Below are 15,448 nucleotides of genomic sequence, written 5' to 3'. Positions count from 1 at the left end.
GGTTTATGTTTAGCATTACGAGTTTTAACATCGTTTACTTTAATTATGTTTAGGATATTCGTTAGATAGTGTTTTTAATTTGCATCTACTTGTTTAGTACTTACGTTTAGTGTTCTTCAGTAATTAATTCTGTCCGTATTCGCAACATCCGTACTGTTCATCAATTATGTGTAATAGCTGTGTGAAATTGTCCTAGGGTTAGGTTAACTTATTTGCATGGTTCATTAATATTCGTGTTTACCTGTTTTTGTGTACAATTTGTGAAACTTTAAATAGAATATGTAATTTGCCACTAGCGTAGATAGTATTAAGCTAAATTATGAAACAATATTACAATAAAGTCTAATTTTAATTTTAATGCCAATCTGCATTTCTCACCTTTGCACTGTCACTCGCACATTGAATGTTTTACCTTTTGTCTCGATATCTGTACAGGCCGCATGCTGACGTTTTAGACGCAGCGGCTCACCGAAAGTGGGGTAACGACACGGCAGCCCAAAGTTGTTGGACCCAAGGTGCGATGCAAACGAAGGTTGCGACACTCCCCCCAGTACTTCGAGGTCACTGATCCGACGTACTTCCAATCGCACCGATGTCCAGCACTGCGATTTTGACGGTTGGTCTCTCCAGTATTCCGGTTGCCGTTTGCACCTGAGCACGGCGAACCTGTCCATCCTTGGACCGAATTGCGTGAACCACCCGACCTTTCGGCCAGCAGTTCCTCGGAAGCGTGTCATCCACCAACACGACGACGTCTCCTTCTTCGATGGGCTTCGCTGGGCAAAACCACTTTGTCCTTCGCGTTAGAGTTGGCAGGTATTCAGCTATCCAACGTCTCCAGAACCTGTTTGCGTAGACCTGCGACATCTTCCAAGTATGCTTCAGTGCGTAGCTACTATCTTCGAACGCGATCGGGGGCTTGGAACCATTTGACGATCCGAGTAAGAAATGATTCGGGGTTAGCGGTGAGGATAGCTCATCGTCTAGCGGCAATTCAGTCAGTGGTCGAGAATTGACGATTAGTTCAATTTCCGCCATCATGTTTCTCAATAGCTCGTCGGTAGGTGTGCGTGTGAGTTGTAGGTGCTTCAGGGCCTTCTTAACTGATTGAACGAGGCGTTCCCATGCGCCACCGAAGTGTGGAGAAGCGGGTGGGTTAAACGACCATTTGATGTCCGGCGTGACGAAGTATTCCATCAGCTTGTTCTGGTTAACCTGTTGTAGTGCCTCCATCAATTCTCGGTTTGTTCCGACGAAATTTGTTCCGCGGTCACTATATATCTCCAGAGGGGAACCTCTTCTGGCGATGAAGTTTCTGATTGCGATGATACACGAATCCGTTGTAAGGCTATGCGCAACTTCGAGGTGTATTGCTCGAATGGTGAGACAAGTAATCAACACGCCCCAACGCTTTTCGGACCGTCGACCAACAATGACGTGCATCGGCCCGAAATAATCAATGCCGATATATGAGAACGGGCGGCAGAACGCTTTCAATCGCATGGGTGGTAGAGCAGACATTTCAGGAACAGCTGGCCTAGCCTTGCGGATTTTACAAAGCTGACATCTCGCTCGTACACGATTGTATGCTGAGCGAAGCTGAGGAATGTAGAATCTACGCCGGATTTCATTGAGCGCCGTCTGATGGTTCATGTGGCAATACCGCTGGTGAATATCGGCGATGATGAGATCCGTAACTGGATGACGCTTGGGTAACAATATCGGGCGCTTCGTACACTCTTCCACAAATTCGCAAGCGTCTATGCGACCTCTCATATGCAGTAATCCATCAACGTCGAGAAACGGGCTAAGTTCGTACAGTGAACTACTTTTCGGCAACATGTTCTTTCAGGGCATTGGTTTCGGTTTCTGCATGATTTGTAACTCCGTTGCAAACTCGGAATCCTGAACAAACTTGAGTATGGTAAACTCCGCCTCCTTCAGCTCATCTTGAGTTAGTGGACCGGCTACGATCGGCTTCTTCGATATCCTCTTGCGTAGATTCGCTGGATATCGTTTCACGAAGGCCACGTGACGCAGCAGACGCTTCCATCTGGAAAAGTCCTCCCACCTGAACAACGCGCGTTCTACGAAGTGGTGGAGCACACGCGGACGTTTTTCTTCTCTAGTTTGATCGAATTTTGACGCAGCAACAGGCCATTGCTCTTTCGGACCCCACAAGAATTCAGGTCCACGAAACCAACGACTAGTAGGAGCAAAATCCGGTAGCTTTTGCCATTTCGTGGCATCGTCCGCAACGTTTAGTTTCGACGGGATCCAGTTCCATTCATTTGGTTCCGTCAACTCCAGCATTTCACTGATCCGCACCGCTACGAACTGGTTATATTTCCGGTGATCGGAGTTCAGCCAACAAAGAACGTCGCGTGCATCTGTCCAGAAGAACCGTTGCACAGGTGTTAGCTTGTGTGACTCCATGATCTTGTTCGCCAGTCGTGCTCCGATAACTGCTGCCTGAAGTTCCAGTCTGGGAATCGATACAAATCGCAACGGAGCAACTTTTGTCTTTGCGCCGACTAGTGCACATTCTACTATGCCTTGCTCCTCGAACCGCAGATAAGCAACCGCAGCAAACCCGTTTTCAGATGCATCCACGAACACATGAAGCTGAATCACATTTCGCTCTCCAATGCCCGTCTTCATCCGGTAACACCTGGGCACGCTAACAGTCTCCACTTGCGGCAAAACTCGCAACCATGTCTGCCATTTCTCCCACTGTTCGCTCTTGATTGGTTCGTCCCAATTAACACCGCTGCGCCAAATTTCCTGAAGTAGTATTTTCAGGAACACCAGGAAGTTCGCCAGCAATCCTAGGGGGTCATAGATCATCATCAGTGTACTCAAGATCTGCCTCTTTGTTGGCACGATATGACCCTGAAGAAGATCAGCGTTAATCCTTGGGGATACTTTGAAGGTAAAGGTGTCGGTAGCGGTGCACCACCACAAGCCAAGAACTTTCTCCGTCCCCATCTCGCTGGTCAGATTCAAGCTTTTCTCGCCTGGCTTGGCTTCCAACTCCCGCAGCACTCGGTTTGAGTTCGACAGCCAGTTGCGAATTTCGAACCCCGCCTCTGCGTGGACAACCCGGACATCTTTCGCCAACTTTATCGCCTCTTCTTCCGACTCAACGCTAGAGAGCATATTGTCGACGTAATGTTCCTTGACTATTGCGTCAGCTGCCCTCGGAAACTGCTCCTGGAAACGTTGCGCATTGTGGTTCTTGACATACTGCGCACAGCTAGGTGAACACGTTGCTCCAAATGTCATGACCTTCATCACATAAACATCTGGACTACGGCCTGTGTCGCCGTTCCGCCACAGGAACCTAAGGCACTGTTGGTCGATCCAGTTCATTAGCACCTGCAGGAACATTTCCCGAATATCTCCCGTAATGGCAATCCGGAATTCCCGGAAACGGTACAGCACGGACAAAAGAGAAGTTAGTAGATCCGGTCCAGTGAGCAGGAACGAATTCAGTGAGACTCCCGCTACCTTCGCAGCCGCATCCCAAACTATGCGCATCTTCCCTGGTTTATTCGGATTAACCACCGGGAAAATTGGCAGATACCATACGCGTGGGAATTTCTCGGCCAGTTGGCTCTCTGTCAGCTTCTCGATGTATCCGGATCGCTCATAGTCCCGAATTTTTTCCTTCAGCGCTTCGGCCAGTTCAGGGTCCCGCTGCATTCGCTTTTCCAAGCAAATCAGTCGTCTCATAGCCATCGACTTGCTGTCTGGCAGCCGAACATCATCGTTCCGCCAAAGCAATCCCGTCTCGTACCGCTTACCTTTAACGTGAGTGAGCGATATCAATAGCTGCTCCGCTCGCTCGTCATCCTTTGATAGAAGTGGCCTGATAGGGCGCACAGCTCCTATGTTGTCCAGCGAGAAGTACTCTTTCACCGTTTTATGCAGCTCCGCATCGTTACGCTCACAACACGGGCACACGTTGAAACTGTGATATGCTGTGAAGCCTGACACCGATTGGGTTGTTACAGCGCAGGGTCCAAATACTATCCAGCCCAAGCGTGTTCTGGTAGCAATCGGCTCGTTCTTCTTCCCCTCTTTGCTGTCTAACGCGTGTCCCAAACGACAGTTGTCCATTCCGATCAGCATCCTCGGTGCGACTTCGCGATATGAGTCAGCCGGCACGTCCTTCAAATGATGATAGCGACACGCCAATTTTTCCATCGCAAGAGCTTGCCGTGGTAAAGCGAGACTTTCAACGGTATGTACCTTGGGAATCCAGTGCATCTTTGTATCGTGTATTCCTGATATCTCCAATTCCAGTTTAACGGAGTTCATTTCCTGACGTTGCTGGTCGGCTGTCCATCCAAGACACAATGGATACGGTTCACCCTCAAGACCTAGTTCACTCAGCAAACTATGTTCCATCAATGTTGCCGACGAGCCATCATCTAGAAAGGCAAATGTACGAACAGATTTTCCACGCCCATGAAGGAGGACTGGAACGTATCGAAACAATACCTTACCGACGTTGCTTACGTGCGTGTTGCAGGTTTCAACTGGTGCCTCAACATGAGGAGTCGATCCTCCAGAAGTTTCTCTTTGCTGATATCTGGAATCGTCGTGTAACAGCTCATGATGCATGTATGAACAACCATTTTTTCCGCAAGCTTGCTTTACCGCACACGCTCCGAAATGCTTCGCCAGACACTTCCGGCACAACTTGTTCTGCTTCAGCGCTGCCCATCGCGCTCCGATGTCCAGTTCTTGAAACTTCTTACACGATCCCACACTGCTACATCCTCCGTGACAAATGACACACTGCTTGATCGCTGGCTTCGGCGTTTCCCTAGGAGGATTCGCTGACGCTAGACTATACCTTGACTCGACATGTACGTGTAGTTCCTCCTTTCGAACACGCTTCTCAGGTTTGCCAACGTAGGTGCAGAATGATGACGGAACCGTTACTGCGCATGCAGCTTCCACGAGAGTTCCTAACCATTCACTGAAGTCCGATAGCGTAACCGCGTTCAGTGCTTGACGGTGTCTCGCCCAGTCAAGCTTGACAGTTGGCGGCAGTCTCTCGACAAGTTCTTGAAGAAGTGCCACGTTGCATAGATGCTCGTTCAACCCACAGGCTACGATCGTAGCGCACATATTCTGGACTGCGACACCGAAATCGATCAGAGTTCCAAGCTTCTCCGTCTTTGGTGCTGGCATTTCCCGAATCTTGCATACTAGCGAGTTGACGATCACTTCCGGCCGACCATACAACGTACGTAGAGTGTTGATGACGCCGTCGAGCCCTGCTGGATATAACAAACGACTTCGCACTGCATCAAGAGCCTTCCCCCTCAAACTGCGTTGGAGTCGAAGTAGATTTTCCTCCTCACTGAAACCGCACATTCTGGTGGTACTCTCATAAGTGGCGATAAATAAAGGCCACTCTTCAGGATTACCCGAGAAAGTGGGCAATTCCTTCGCCACTGCATGCCTTGCGGCAAGTTGACTTCTGCTGAGTTCATGAGAGTCGTTCAATCCGTCATTCCTTGTTGGGACAGGTTCTCTGACGCTATTTTCCATCACCCTCAATCGATCCTCAATACGCTTCGTTTCGAGATTTTGCTTTCTCGCCATCTCTTCAAGCTGCTTTTCCATCCGCTCGAATGCCTTACACACGTCACCAGCTGCTATGTTTTCTCCTTCTAGCGCTGTTGAATTTGCATTCGGTGGAGGAGCAACGGTTAGAATATTCAACTCTTCTCGAATCTGCTGCTCCCTTTTCTCCATACGAAGCTGGAATTGGTACTGCAAATCGTTAACCGCATTCTGCATCTCGCGATCTTTCTCAAGAAGCAACATCTCGTACGCCTGCTGCTGTTCATCGAACCTAATCTGCATCTGATTCATTCGTTTCTGGAACTCCTTGAGTAGCTCATTTTCCTTTTGGTTGATATGCGACGTTTGATTCTCTCCACCTGGTACAGGTTCCGTGATGATGATCGATGGGTTCTGAGCTGCTCTTTCAGCTTTGCATGCTGAACAACTCCAATCCTTCTCCTCGATTCCTTCATCAACATCCACGCACTTAAAGTGGTACCACAGACCACAGTCGTCACAGCACACCATCCGGCTATTGTCAGGATCCTTGCACACAACACAACTCACACCCGGCCTGGGGCCTTTTGTTCGATGCACTCTCGGCATAGTTCAAACAGCCTCCCCGATCGCGATTAAACGGATTTTTTAATAATGTTGCGAGATTGACGAAAAGAGACAGTTTCCAGTTTTGTGAACGTTATATTTCAATAACAGTAACGTTAAAAAATCCCTAACGGAGAAAACATAATTGTACAGTAGCATAAGTTTTGTTGTACGTAGTAGTTTAAGGTTAAATTATCTACGTGGGTTTATGTTTAGCATTACGAGTTTTAACATCGTTTACTTTAATTATGTTTAGGATATTCGTTAGATAGTGTTTTTAATTTGCATCTACTTGTTTAGTACTTACGTTTAGTGTTCTTCAGTAATTAATTCTGTCCGTATTCGCAACATCCGTACTGTTCATCAATTATGTGTAATAGCTGTGTGAAATTGTCCTAGGGTCTTATTTGCATGCCCGAAAAAAAATAACAACAAAAATACATTAAAAAACAATGTAACAATAAGACGAAAATTATTGTCATAACAATGATTTATATTGTTAGTCTACAATAAATTTACCTTGATTTATGTTGTACAAAACAATAAATTTCATGGTAAATGGAAAATTTACAATAAAAAAAGGGGGTTGTTAAGTATCTTAACAATGAAATTTTCGTGATTTTCCCATATAATTTTTTTTCAATAACATTATATATTATTGTTATTTTACTGTTGGTTGGCGAATTTATTGATTAATAAAAATAACAGTGTACTTTAGAGTGTATGTGTTGGCTTGACAGATCTACTTTATCGACCTTAAAAATAAATCGAGAAAATAAAACATTGCCCCGGAAAGGGAAGGGGGTGGTATGTCTGTTACGGGTGGTCCTTTTTTTTACTGGTTATGGATCGAGATTCGATCCGGAACTTGTGAGAAATGCAGGCCAATTCCCCTGCGCTCGATATCCCTAGGTCACGTCTCCTTGGTGGTTGAGCGTCGTTGATAATGCATTCGACTGGAGAGAATCGCCCATGAAATATGCTTCCACCTGAGAGTTCCTTCCTGACATCTTCAAGTGGGGGAATTTTTTATTATTACTGTTTGATTATTGACTGCACGGAAAAGATCTCCATTAAGCTTTAGATAGGGTCTAGGATAAGATATGAGCGGACGCGGACTGCCTGGTTTTGAGCCAAACGAACTGTCAAAGCCAGAGCCATACGAGCAGCGCCTATCTTAATTACATTGGCAGTGTTGCTGACCCTCTCATACTCTGCATGCTTCAATCAGATTTATTTTTATTGTTCGTGAAGTAACCCACAATGAAAATACACCAATATTTAATGTAACAACAATTTTTATTGTAATAGAGTTGTTCATTATTGTTCATGATCGAATCATGTTAACAATAAAATAAATGAAAAATACGATAAAAATCATTGTAACAACATTTTACTATGTACATTCATTGTACAGCTAGGTAGCAGTTTTGCCGTTTTCGGAAGAGTACAACATTATAACAATCATTTTTATTGTCGACAATAAATATTAATGTTAGAGCATTGTTTCCACTGAAAATTTCACTGTAATTTTTTTTTCGGGTGGTTCATTAATATTCGTGTTTACCTGTTTTTGTGTACAATTTGTGAAACTTTAAATAGAATATGTAATTTGCCACTAGCGTAGATAGTATTAAGCTAAATTATGAAACAATATTACAATAAAGTCTAATTTTAATTTTAATGCCAATCTGCATTTCTCACCTTTGCACTGTCACTCGCACATTGAATGTTTTACCTTTTGTCTCGATATCTGTACAGGCCGCATGCTGACGTTTTAGACGCAGCGGCTCACCGAAAGTGGGGTAACGACACGGCAGCCCAAAGTTGTTGGACCCAAGGTGCGATGCAAACGAAGGTTGCGACAATAGGGGAATGGTCTCCGTGTTTCTTGATAATTACAACTTGTAAAACTCGTAGCATAGAACTTTGATCGGGAGATTAGAAGATGTTTGCTACTCAACGCGTTAATCCAATCTGAGCCATCTGCACCTACCTGTACTAGGGTGGTTCAAGTTTGTATGGCAGATCACGACACCTTGCTCCCCACTGCTCTTTCGTTTTTCACTGAGGTCGTCAACTGTTTCACACATTTGGTAACGGTATAGAGTTGCGAGAGAATTGTATAGTTTGTATGGGAAACGAAACAAAAGTGAGTGCTTGTCTAAAATTGTTAAATTTTAACCAAACCTGAGACTTAGACGCCTATTCTGCGCTGCGAGTGAGTTAGGTGACTCTCTATCACTAGTAAGGTGACAATAGTCACCTCATGTGAGGTGACTCTCCTTTTGATATTTGGAGACGAACCAGCCCCAGGCTGAAAGCCTCCCTAATAAAGATAAATCAATCAATCAATCCTTTTGGTATACAGGGAAGTGAAAGTCTAAATATTAACAGCCAGTTGTTGTTCAAAGAATTTTGTTAATTTTTGAGAGTCCAACTTGAAATATTCACAGAAGTATAGGTAGCATTTTTTATAAGCTGTTCAATGAAAAATATTGAAGAGGGTCGTTTTTTCTTATTTAAATTTTAAACACTTTGAGATTTGTTACCCAAATTTGATTGAAATGTTTTACCGTGCATTTTTTCTAAAACTTTGTCTCAGTTGTCATTTTGATTAGAAGTGTCGTTTTAGAGTTATGATTTGTTGAAAAATCTCGCGAGATTCTAAATGGTTGAATTTTAGCCGAGATTTTAGCAAAAATGGGAAGGATTGACCATAACAAACAATTATGCTATGCTTCAGGAACATCGGAAATTTTCGGTAAAAAATCCTAAGAAGTGTTCAAAACTTACCCTCAAAATGCTAACTTCTGTGAAACATTCAAGTTAGACACTTTTTTTTCCAAAAGTTTTTTTGTTAGGCTCAAACAAAAGGACTCCACAGAGCCAATAACAATTGCATAATTGAATAAGTACATTAAAGTATTAATAGGGACATAGTTTATGAATTCTTCTTACTCTTCCTTGGAGGCGACTTGAGTTTAGCTTTCGCTTTCATACGTGCTCTCAACTCCTTTGCTTCTGCCAATTGTTAGTTATAATTCACTATCTCGAATTTGTAGTAGTAATGCCACGGATACACTTGTATGATCAACTATGATCATGAGCCTTATTTGTGTAATAAAATTCATGCACATCAATGGTCACACTTGTATAGTTTTTGTATAGTGCTCATAATTATTATACAAATAATGCTCATGTTCATAGTTTGTCATACAAGTGTGTCCGCGGTATAATACGCATCGATTTTGTACTTGAAAACATGCGGCTGCTGTTTCTCAGCAGCGCTTGCTTCCTCTCCACTGTTCTTTTTAGCGTTCGGAGACGTCACATCCATCACCACAACTTCTTCTTCCAGGACCTCAACTGCTTCCTCGTTTGGCGATGCATCTCCAGTACTGGTCTCTTCCTCATTCCGTTGTTTGTTTTCTTCTTCCGTTCGTTGTTGTACTGACTGCTTTCGATCCTTCCGCTTGGGGCAGGAATTCATCCGATGCCCCTCCGTCTTCCAAAGGAAACATAAAAAGTTGTTCTCTTGGTAGAATGTGTTCTCCTTTCGATTTATTTATTTATTTATCAACATCAACAGACTTGATATGGTCCCAATGATGGATTAACTTTAAAAAAATGAGGAAAGCAGCGAGTTGGGATTCTCCTTTTTAATATTCATACATAGACCTCGCACACCTGTAAGCATATCGAGGTCCAAGGCAGCTGGAAATTATTCCCGTACTACACGCTTTACATCACCGTATTTCCTCCAACAGCCAACATGCGTACCTCGACAAACTTCTCATCGGTATAATGGAAATATATTTCTTCACGGTTGTATAGCAAACAATAAATCATCGAACCCTCTGATTTGAACTTGATGAACATAGATTTGTCCTCCGCTACGCGATATGTAGCGTTCATCTGAGTGGGATCTGCATCCAGTGATTTCACAAAATTTGCAATGTCTTCCATTGATGGTTTCGCCGATCCATGTGGGAAGCTGAATCTTATCGTCAGTTTTATTTTCACCGACATCTTCACTAATTGTTTGCTTACAACGGGGTATGTCGCGTGACTCGCACCGAAAAAAACACACAGTTGCTTGTGTCAACAGCTACGAGCGGAATGTCACTCAAAGATTAACAAAAATCCTTAAGCAACAACTTTTGGATACATTTTTAAACTTTTTGTTTAAATTGTTTTGATAAATATCCAGAACAACATATGAAAAGGGCATACAAGCTTTTTGTAAACAAACATTTGTAGGCCCTTTTCTCACCAACCGAGGGTCACCCACGCAAACCAGCAATATCATCGGGAAGGGGAAAGTGTCCCCTACCCGGTGATGTTAAAGGTTTGCGTTGGTGTCATATGGGTGGCGAGAAAAGGGCATAAGAAGGTTTGTTTACAAATAGCTTGTATGCCCTTTTCACATGTTGTTCTGGATATTACAAAGAAAACAAGTTTGAAAGTCAAAAAAAGTATTGTTTTAACAGAAATTTTACCAAAAGTATACATTTGACAGATCTTCTGCTCGAATGGAATAACTTTTCGTGTGACTTTGACAGACAATCGATTGTTCCAATTTTGACGTGTCGTCTCTTTATAAATTCAGCATCTTTAGTTACCACGAGTGTTAACAGGCGGTTAGCCACCGACAAACCGACATGACACTTCATTCTGACTTATGTCCGAAAATCGTAAATGGCCGATTTAAATGTGTAGTGATCCGAACTGTCAAAATCATAGGATTTTTTGATCTAGATAAAAATAATTTGTCCAGAATAGATCAGACACGAACCAATTCATAACTTTTGCAAGGGGCTTCATGGCTTAGCAGGGTGGCTAGACCTACCGATTTATCGGTAGTCCTACCGATTTTCGGAATGCTTACCGATTCACAGACGAAAGGTTAAAAACTACCGATTTTTCACTTTTCCTACCGAGAATCATAGATTTTTAGTAATCTTGAAAAATCAGTGCCAACATTTCAAAGGGCGTAATTGCTTTTGTAAATAATGGCTTTAGCCATCGATTTCTCGCAAATAAAAGCTCACTCCTCTAAATTAACAATGCTATCTTTTAGAAGAAACATTCCTCTACCTGTGTAATTAATTTTCATGAGTGAGCTTTTATTTGCGAGAAATCCACGGCTAAAGCCATTGTTTACAAATGCAATTACGCCCCTTTGAAATGTTGGCACTGAAAGGTTCAATACCTATTTTTTTTTTCGTGTACACTGAGCGAATTTACCATGTCGTCATTGCATGATTAATCATTCAGAGCTAGTCAGAATTAGAACTGGGGTGGGACGTGCTGTCAAATTAGCCTACTGACCATTTTTGTATGAAATTGGTTCCAAACGTAAACATCGACGTAAACAAACCCTGTAGGTTTCTAATGGATTGTTTACGTTTGGAACCAGTTATGCGAGGTAGGCGACGATTGTTCGTATTTGACAGCCACCTCCCCCCTTAAATTAGAAATATTGATTTCGACACGTTCAAAGCAAAGAGAAGAGGAGATAATACGGGGGCGAAAACGAACCACTTTTCTGTCAAACGCGAACCAGCTCGTGATTCCGATTTGAAGTGCGTAAGATAGAGACAGAGATAGAGATAGATAGAGATAAAAAAGTTGGAAGGGTTGTATACTAGATACGACCGCAGGGTTGGCGTTGGATAACATCTGTTATGTGTTGTACTTAACCCTTAAATGCATAGTGTTGCCATTTGGCAACATACCTATGTTGGTCTTTAAACATGGTGAAACAACATTTTAATAGTAAGAACAATATATACTACAAGAAAAAAAAATCACCACAAAATAAAAAATCATGCATTTAAGGGTTAATTGTGTATATTATATTTTAGGAATATTCCTTAATAACTCTTTTGCGAAAGTTTGGTGGCCCTGAACAGGGCCGTTTTGTTGGGCTGATGTTGTTGACAATGATGGAACGGGCGACCTTGTTGGACGCTTATATAGTAGAACAGAAAATATCAGAGGTGTCAGATACTCGCATCTGATGTCTCGGTTGGAGAAAGTATAAGAATATAAAAAAATCAATCGATTTTCACCATCTTTAGACGATCGTTTACTTTTAACCATTTTTCAATAGTTTACAGAATGAAATCAATAGTTTTGAAACATTCAGCAAATTGCTAGGAATATTTCCAATCGATTGATGCCATTATCTCGTACATCTATCGAGAGACGGTTGAGTTATTATCGTTCAAAATCTTTTAATTTTTCGTAACGCATCCAAAATGACTGTTTTCAATTTTGTACCCCCGTATGTTGCCGAAAGACGTTATCCAACGTCAAAAGTAAGAGTCTCCTCTTCCTCTTAGGTTTAAAGCATAAGAACTGAAGGACAGTGTATTGTTCTGAAGCAGAGTCCCCCCCCCCCCCGCTCATAAAGATTTCAAGTTTCGGGAAAGCCTTATTGAGACGGCCTACCGATAAAAGTTTTGCGAAGCTACCGACAATGAAAAAAAAAATAATCTGGCCACCCTGTGGCTTAGCTAAATATTTCCCACGAACACGGAACCAAATGTCAGTAGTGTGCTTTGGTCAGAAATTTTATTATTTTTTCTATGGTCATTCATGTCGGTTAGCTACGGAATTAGAAATGAACGATAAATGATCAACGTATTGTAAAGTTTTTGTACGAAAATCAGTATACACGAGACAGAGAGTGGGAAGGGGGATGATCTAAGAGCCCTCAAAATTTTCGAATTAGCTGTATATGTACCGCCCAAAAGCCCTACCGAGAATAGGCTAGCAACCGCACGAAACCCTACTTGCATACCCAAAATATCGTGATATCTGCCAAAATCCAAACGCACAAATTCAAGTACAAAATTAGCAATGTAATATATATATTATAAATAATATGATCAATGAAACAAAAGTGACAAATTACGCAGGCAGTGAGTGTAGGTTTTTTGAAAAATCATAGATAAATGATATTATTGTTTGGTTACGCACAAAACTAGCAGCAAACAAAATCCGACTGGCTTGGTGAACTATCCTAAGTCTTTTGTGCTCTACACGGAATGACCATCTGCATCTATTCATCATTTTTTATTTGGATATCCGACTGACCCTTCCATTCCTCATTCAGATGCACCTTGCAGCCTAAATCACGCAGTGCCGACTTTACATCTTGGACAATCGTCAGATGATCCGTAAGCGCTTTGTTCAGAACATCCTCCGCTCCATGGTTGACGAATGTCTCGCACTGTTCACGTGATCGCGATACCATGTTTCTGATCGCCCAAGCACCGTTCCGTTGCACTATCTTACTGGTAGGGTGAATCTTCATCGTTTGAATTATAGTTTCGGGGATGCCCGTTTCAAACAGTGCATTACTGTTCTCCTTTTCCCTGAGGGCGAGCGTTGCCACACACACCAAGGCATGCTGGGCAAATGCTTCATTATCCTTGTGACGATTGAGAGCCGATTCAATTAGCGGTGCAGCTCCGTTTTGGATGATGCGTGACTTTACCGAATCATTTCCGGCCAGTGCTTTCAGCAGTTTGCATGATTCCCTGAGAATTTTGATCGATTCCGGAAACTCAACCATCGCATCCATGATGAACTTGAGACCACCAGCATCTTCAACCACTTGACAAAATTCATTACGCACCGTCATAGTAGCAACCGTCAGTAGAAGATCACAAACCAGATCCTGGTCCGATTTGAATTCTGCAAATGAAAACCGTTATAGGTTTCGATCAACTTCAGAAAAATAGATACTATACATACTGAACAACAAATGAGTGACATCAGTTAAGGTTTCTGCGGCCAATATTCTGGCATGGTCGTGAGCTTTACTAAAATCAACGCGAATATCGTCATCCAAAATGAGATATCTGAATAAAGCACACACATTCTTGACCACTTCCGCTTCATCGTGGCCAACGAGGATCTTAAACTGCTTCATAGTGGAACCGTCTTCCAATATCATCTGGCGGTTCCTTTCGTGAAGAATACATGCTTTTTGAAGCCATCGCAACAGATCACTAACCAAAGCTTTGTCGGTTTCGGTTTTCAGTAGCCTACAACGAGCAATAATAAAACAAAAATTTCCTCAGATCACAAAAAAAATCCTCACCGCAAAGCGACTTCCAGCGACTTGAAGTTGAAAACATCCGGTTGCTTATTGACGATCGAATTGGCTGCTGCAACCAACTTCGCCAACACTTCCTTGTCCAGCGCCTTTCCCTTCTCCAGTGCTTCAACGATAAAGTCATAAGCCCCCAACTTCGCCGCCAACACACGATGTGGTACACTCTACGAAGACAAAGGAACATTCCACTTCACTGAACACCTAAATATGATTGCCTCCCACACTATTACCAATTTACATTCCGCTGCAACCGTCGCCAGATGTTTGCAAACCTCCTCCTTATCAGCCCCGGATAGATCCGTCCCCTTCGTTTTCAACCACTCCACACTCTCGTTCAGTAAAGGCACACCACTTTCGGCATTTACGTTCAAATCTTTTATGATATTGGCCAAATTGATACCTTGGGCTTCGAACTGTTTCACCGTTTCCTCCCTGGATTCCTCCGCGGACATAGAAAACTCGACAATGTTTTCCTTGACCACATCGTCGAACGTTTCCTGGGTAATCACTTTGGCCATTGTCACACGCAGAGGGTGCTGAAGCTACTGCAACTAGAGGAGACACAATCAGAGTCGAAAAATGTGTGGGTGGTGAACTTACTGTTAGTAGCAGATCTGACTCATCATGCTGCTTTTTTGTTGGATCGAATGCTTACCTGATTATTGATAAATTGACACTCAACTTTCTAAACCCGTGGCTAAATCAATCTGAATCCAGCTACCTTCAATTCAGATTACCAAATTAGGAAGAGCACCAAACATGGAACGTTTGTTCGATTTCAGACTGTTGCAATCTCGACAACTTGCAGGACGGTTTGCTTGTGCAATGTGCAAAACTTGATGCAAGTCGTCATGAAAAACACAGAAAACTACTTTCACCGATTATCAGAGCTGCCAGGTGGTTTTATAAAAAATCTGTATCCACTCTATTAAAAAATCTGTATTTTCTGTATTGACGATTTTTTTCTTAATTAATCATGTTTTGTTGTTTTACAAATACAGTGCATACAAAATAACCATAAAAAGTGCTTAACCATCTATTCAGGCTATCGTACTAACCATACGGGATATAATTGCGCCATTTGTGATATCGTCCGTACTTATTTATAAGAGTGATATGAAGCCG

General features: G+C 42.6%; 1 protein-coding gene across 1 annotated transcript; it reads right to left on the bottom strand.

Annotated features, from left to right (window-relative positions):
- Nucleotides 1-13,123: 13,123 nt before the first annotated feature.
- LOC135714234 (armadillo repeat-containing protein 6 homolog) lies at nt 13,124-15,135 on the bottom strand. The gene is made up of 5 exons (XM_065237567.1): nt 14,979-15,135; nt 14,554-14,874; nt 14,309-14,487; nt 13,960-14,252; nt 13,124-13,899 (listed from the first exon to the last, which is right to left on the bottom strand). Exons 2-5 carry the CDS (start codon nt 14,839-14,841, stop codon nt 13,262-13,264), a joined length of 1,398 nt encoding a protein of 465 aa, XP_065093639.1. The 5' UTR covers nt 14,842-14,874; nt 14,979-15,135; the 3' UTR covers nt 13,124-13,261.
- Nucleotides 15,136-15,448: the final 313 nt, after the last annotated feature.

Source organism: Ochlerotatus camptorhynchus, unplaced genomic scaffold (genome assembly GCF_037179485.1).
Source record: "Ochlerotatus camptorhynchus isolate MF236.1 unplaced genomic scaffold, CSIRO-AGI_Acam_v1.1 ptg000631l, whole genome shotgun sequence".
In the NCBI taxonomy this organism is placed as follows: domain Eukaryota; kingdom Metazoa; phylum Arthropoda; class Insecta; order Diptera; family Culicidae; genus Ochlerotatus; species Ochlerotatus camptorhynchus.
The sequence above is the reverse complement of the archived record's forward strand: the minus strand, read 5'-3'. Positions and strand labels throughout refer to the sequence as shown.

Bases quoted from the DNA above. Each gene is read 5' to 3' on its own strand.
- LOC135714234 (XM_065237567.1), bottom strand. From the start codon at position 14,841: ATGGCCAAAGTGATTACCCAGGAAACGTTCGACGATGTGGTCAAGGAA. The intron at 14,488-14,553 runs GTAATAGTGTGG...TTGTCTTCGTAG, and splicing joins TTGCAGCGGAATGTAAATTG to AGTGTACCACATCGTGTGTT. The intron at 14,253-14,308 runs GTGAGGATTTTT...TGCTCGTTGTAG, and splicing joins TCGCTGGAAGTCGCTTTGCG to GCTACTGAAAACCGAAACCG.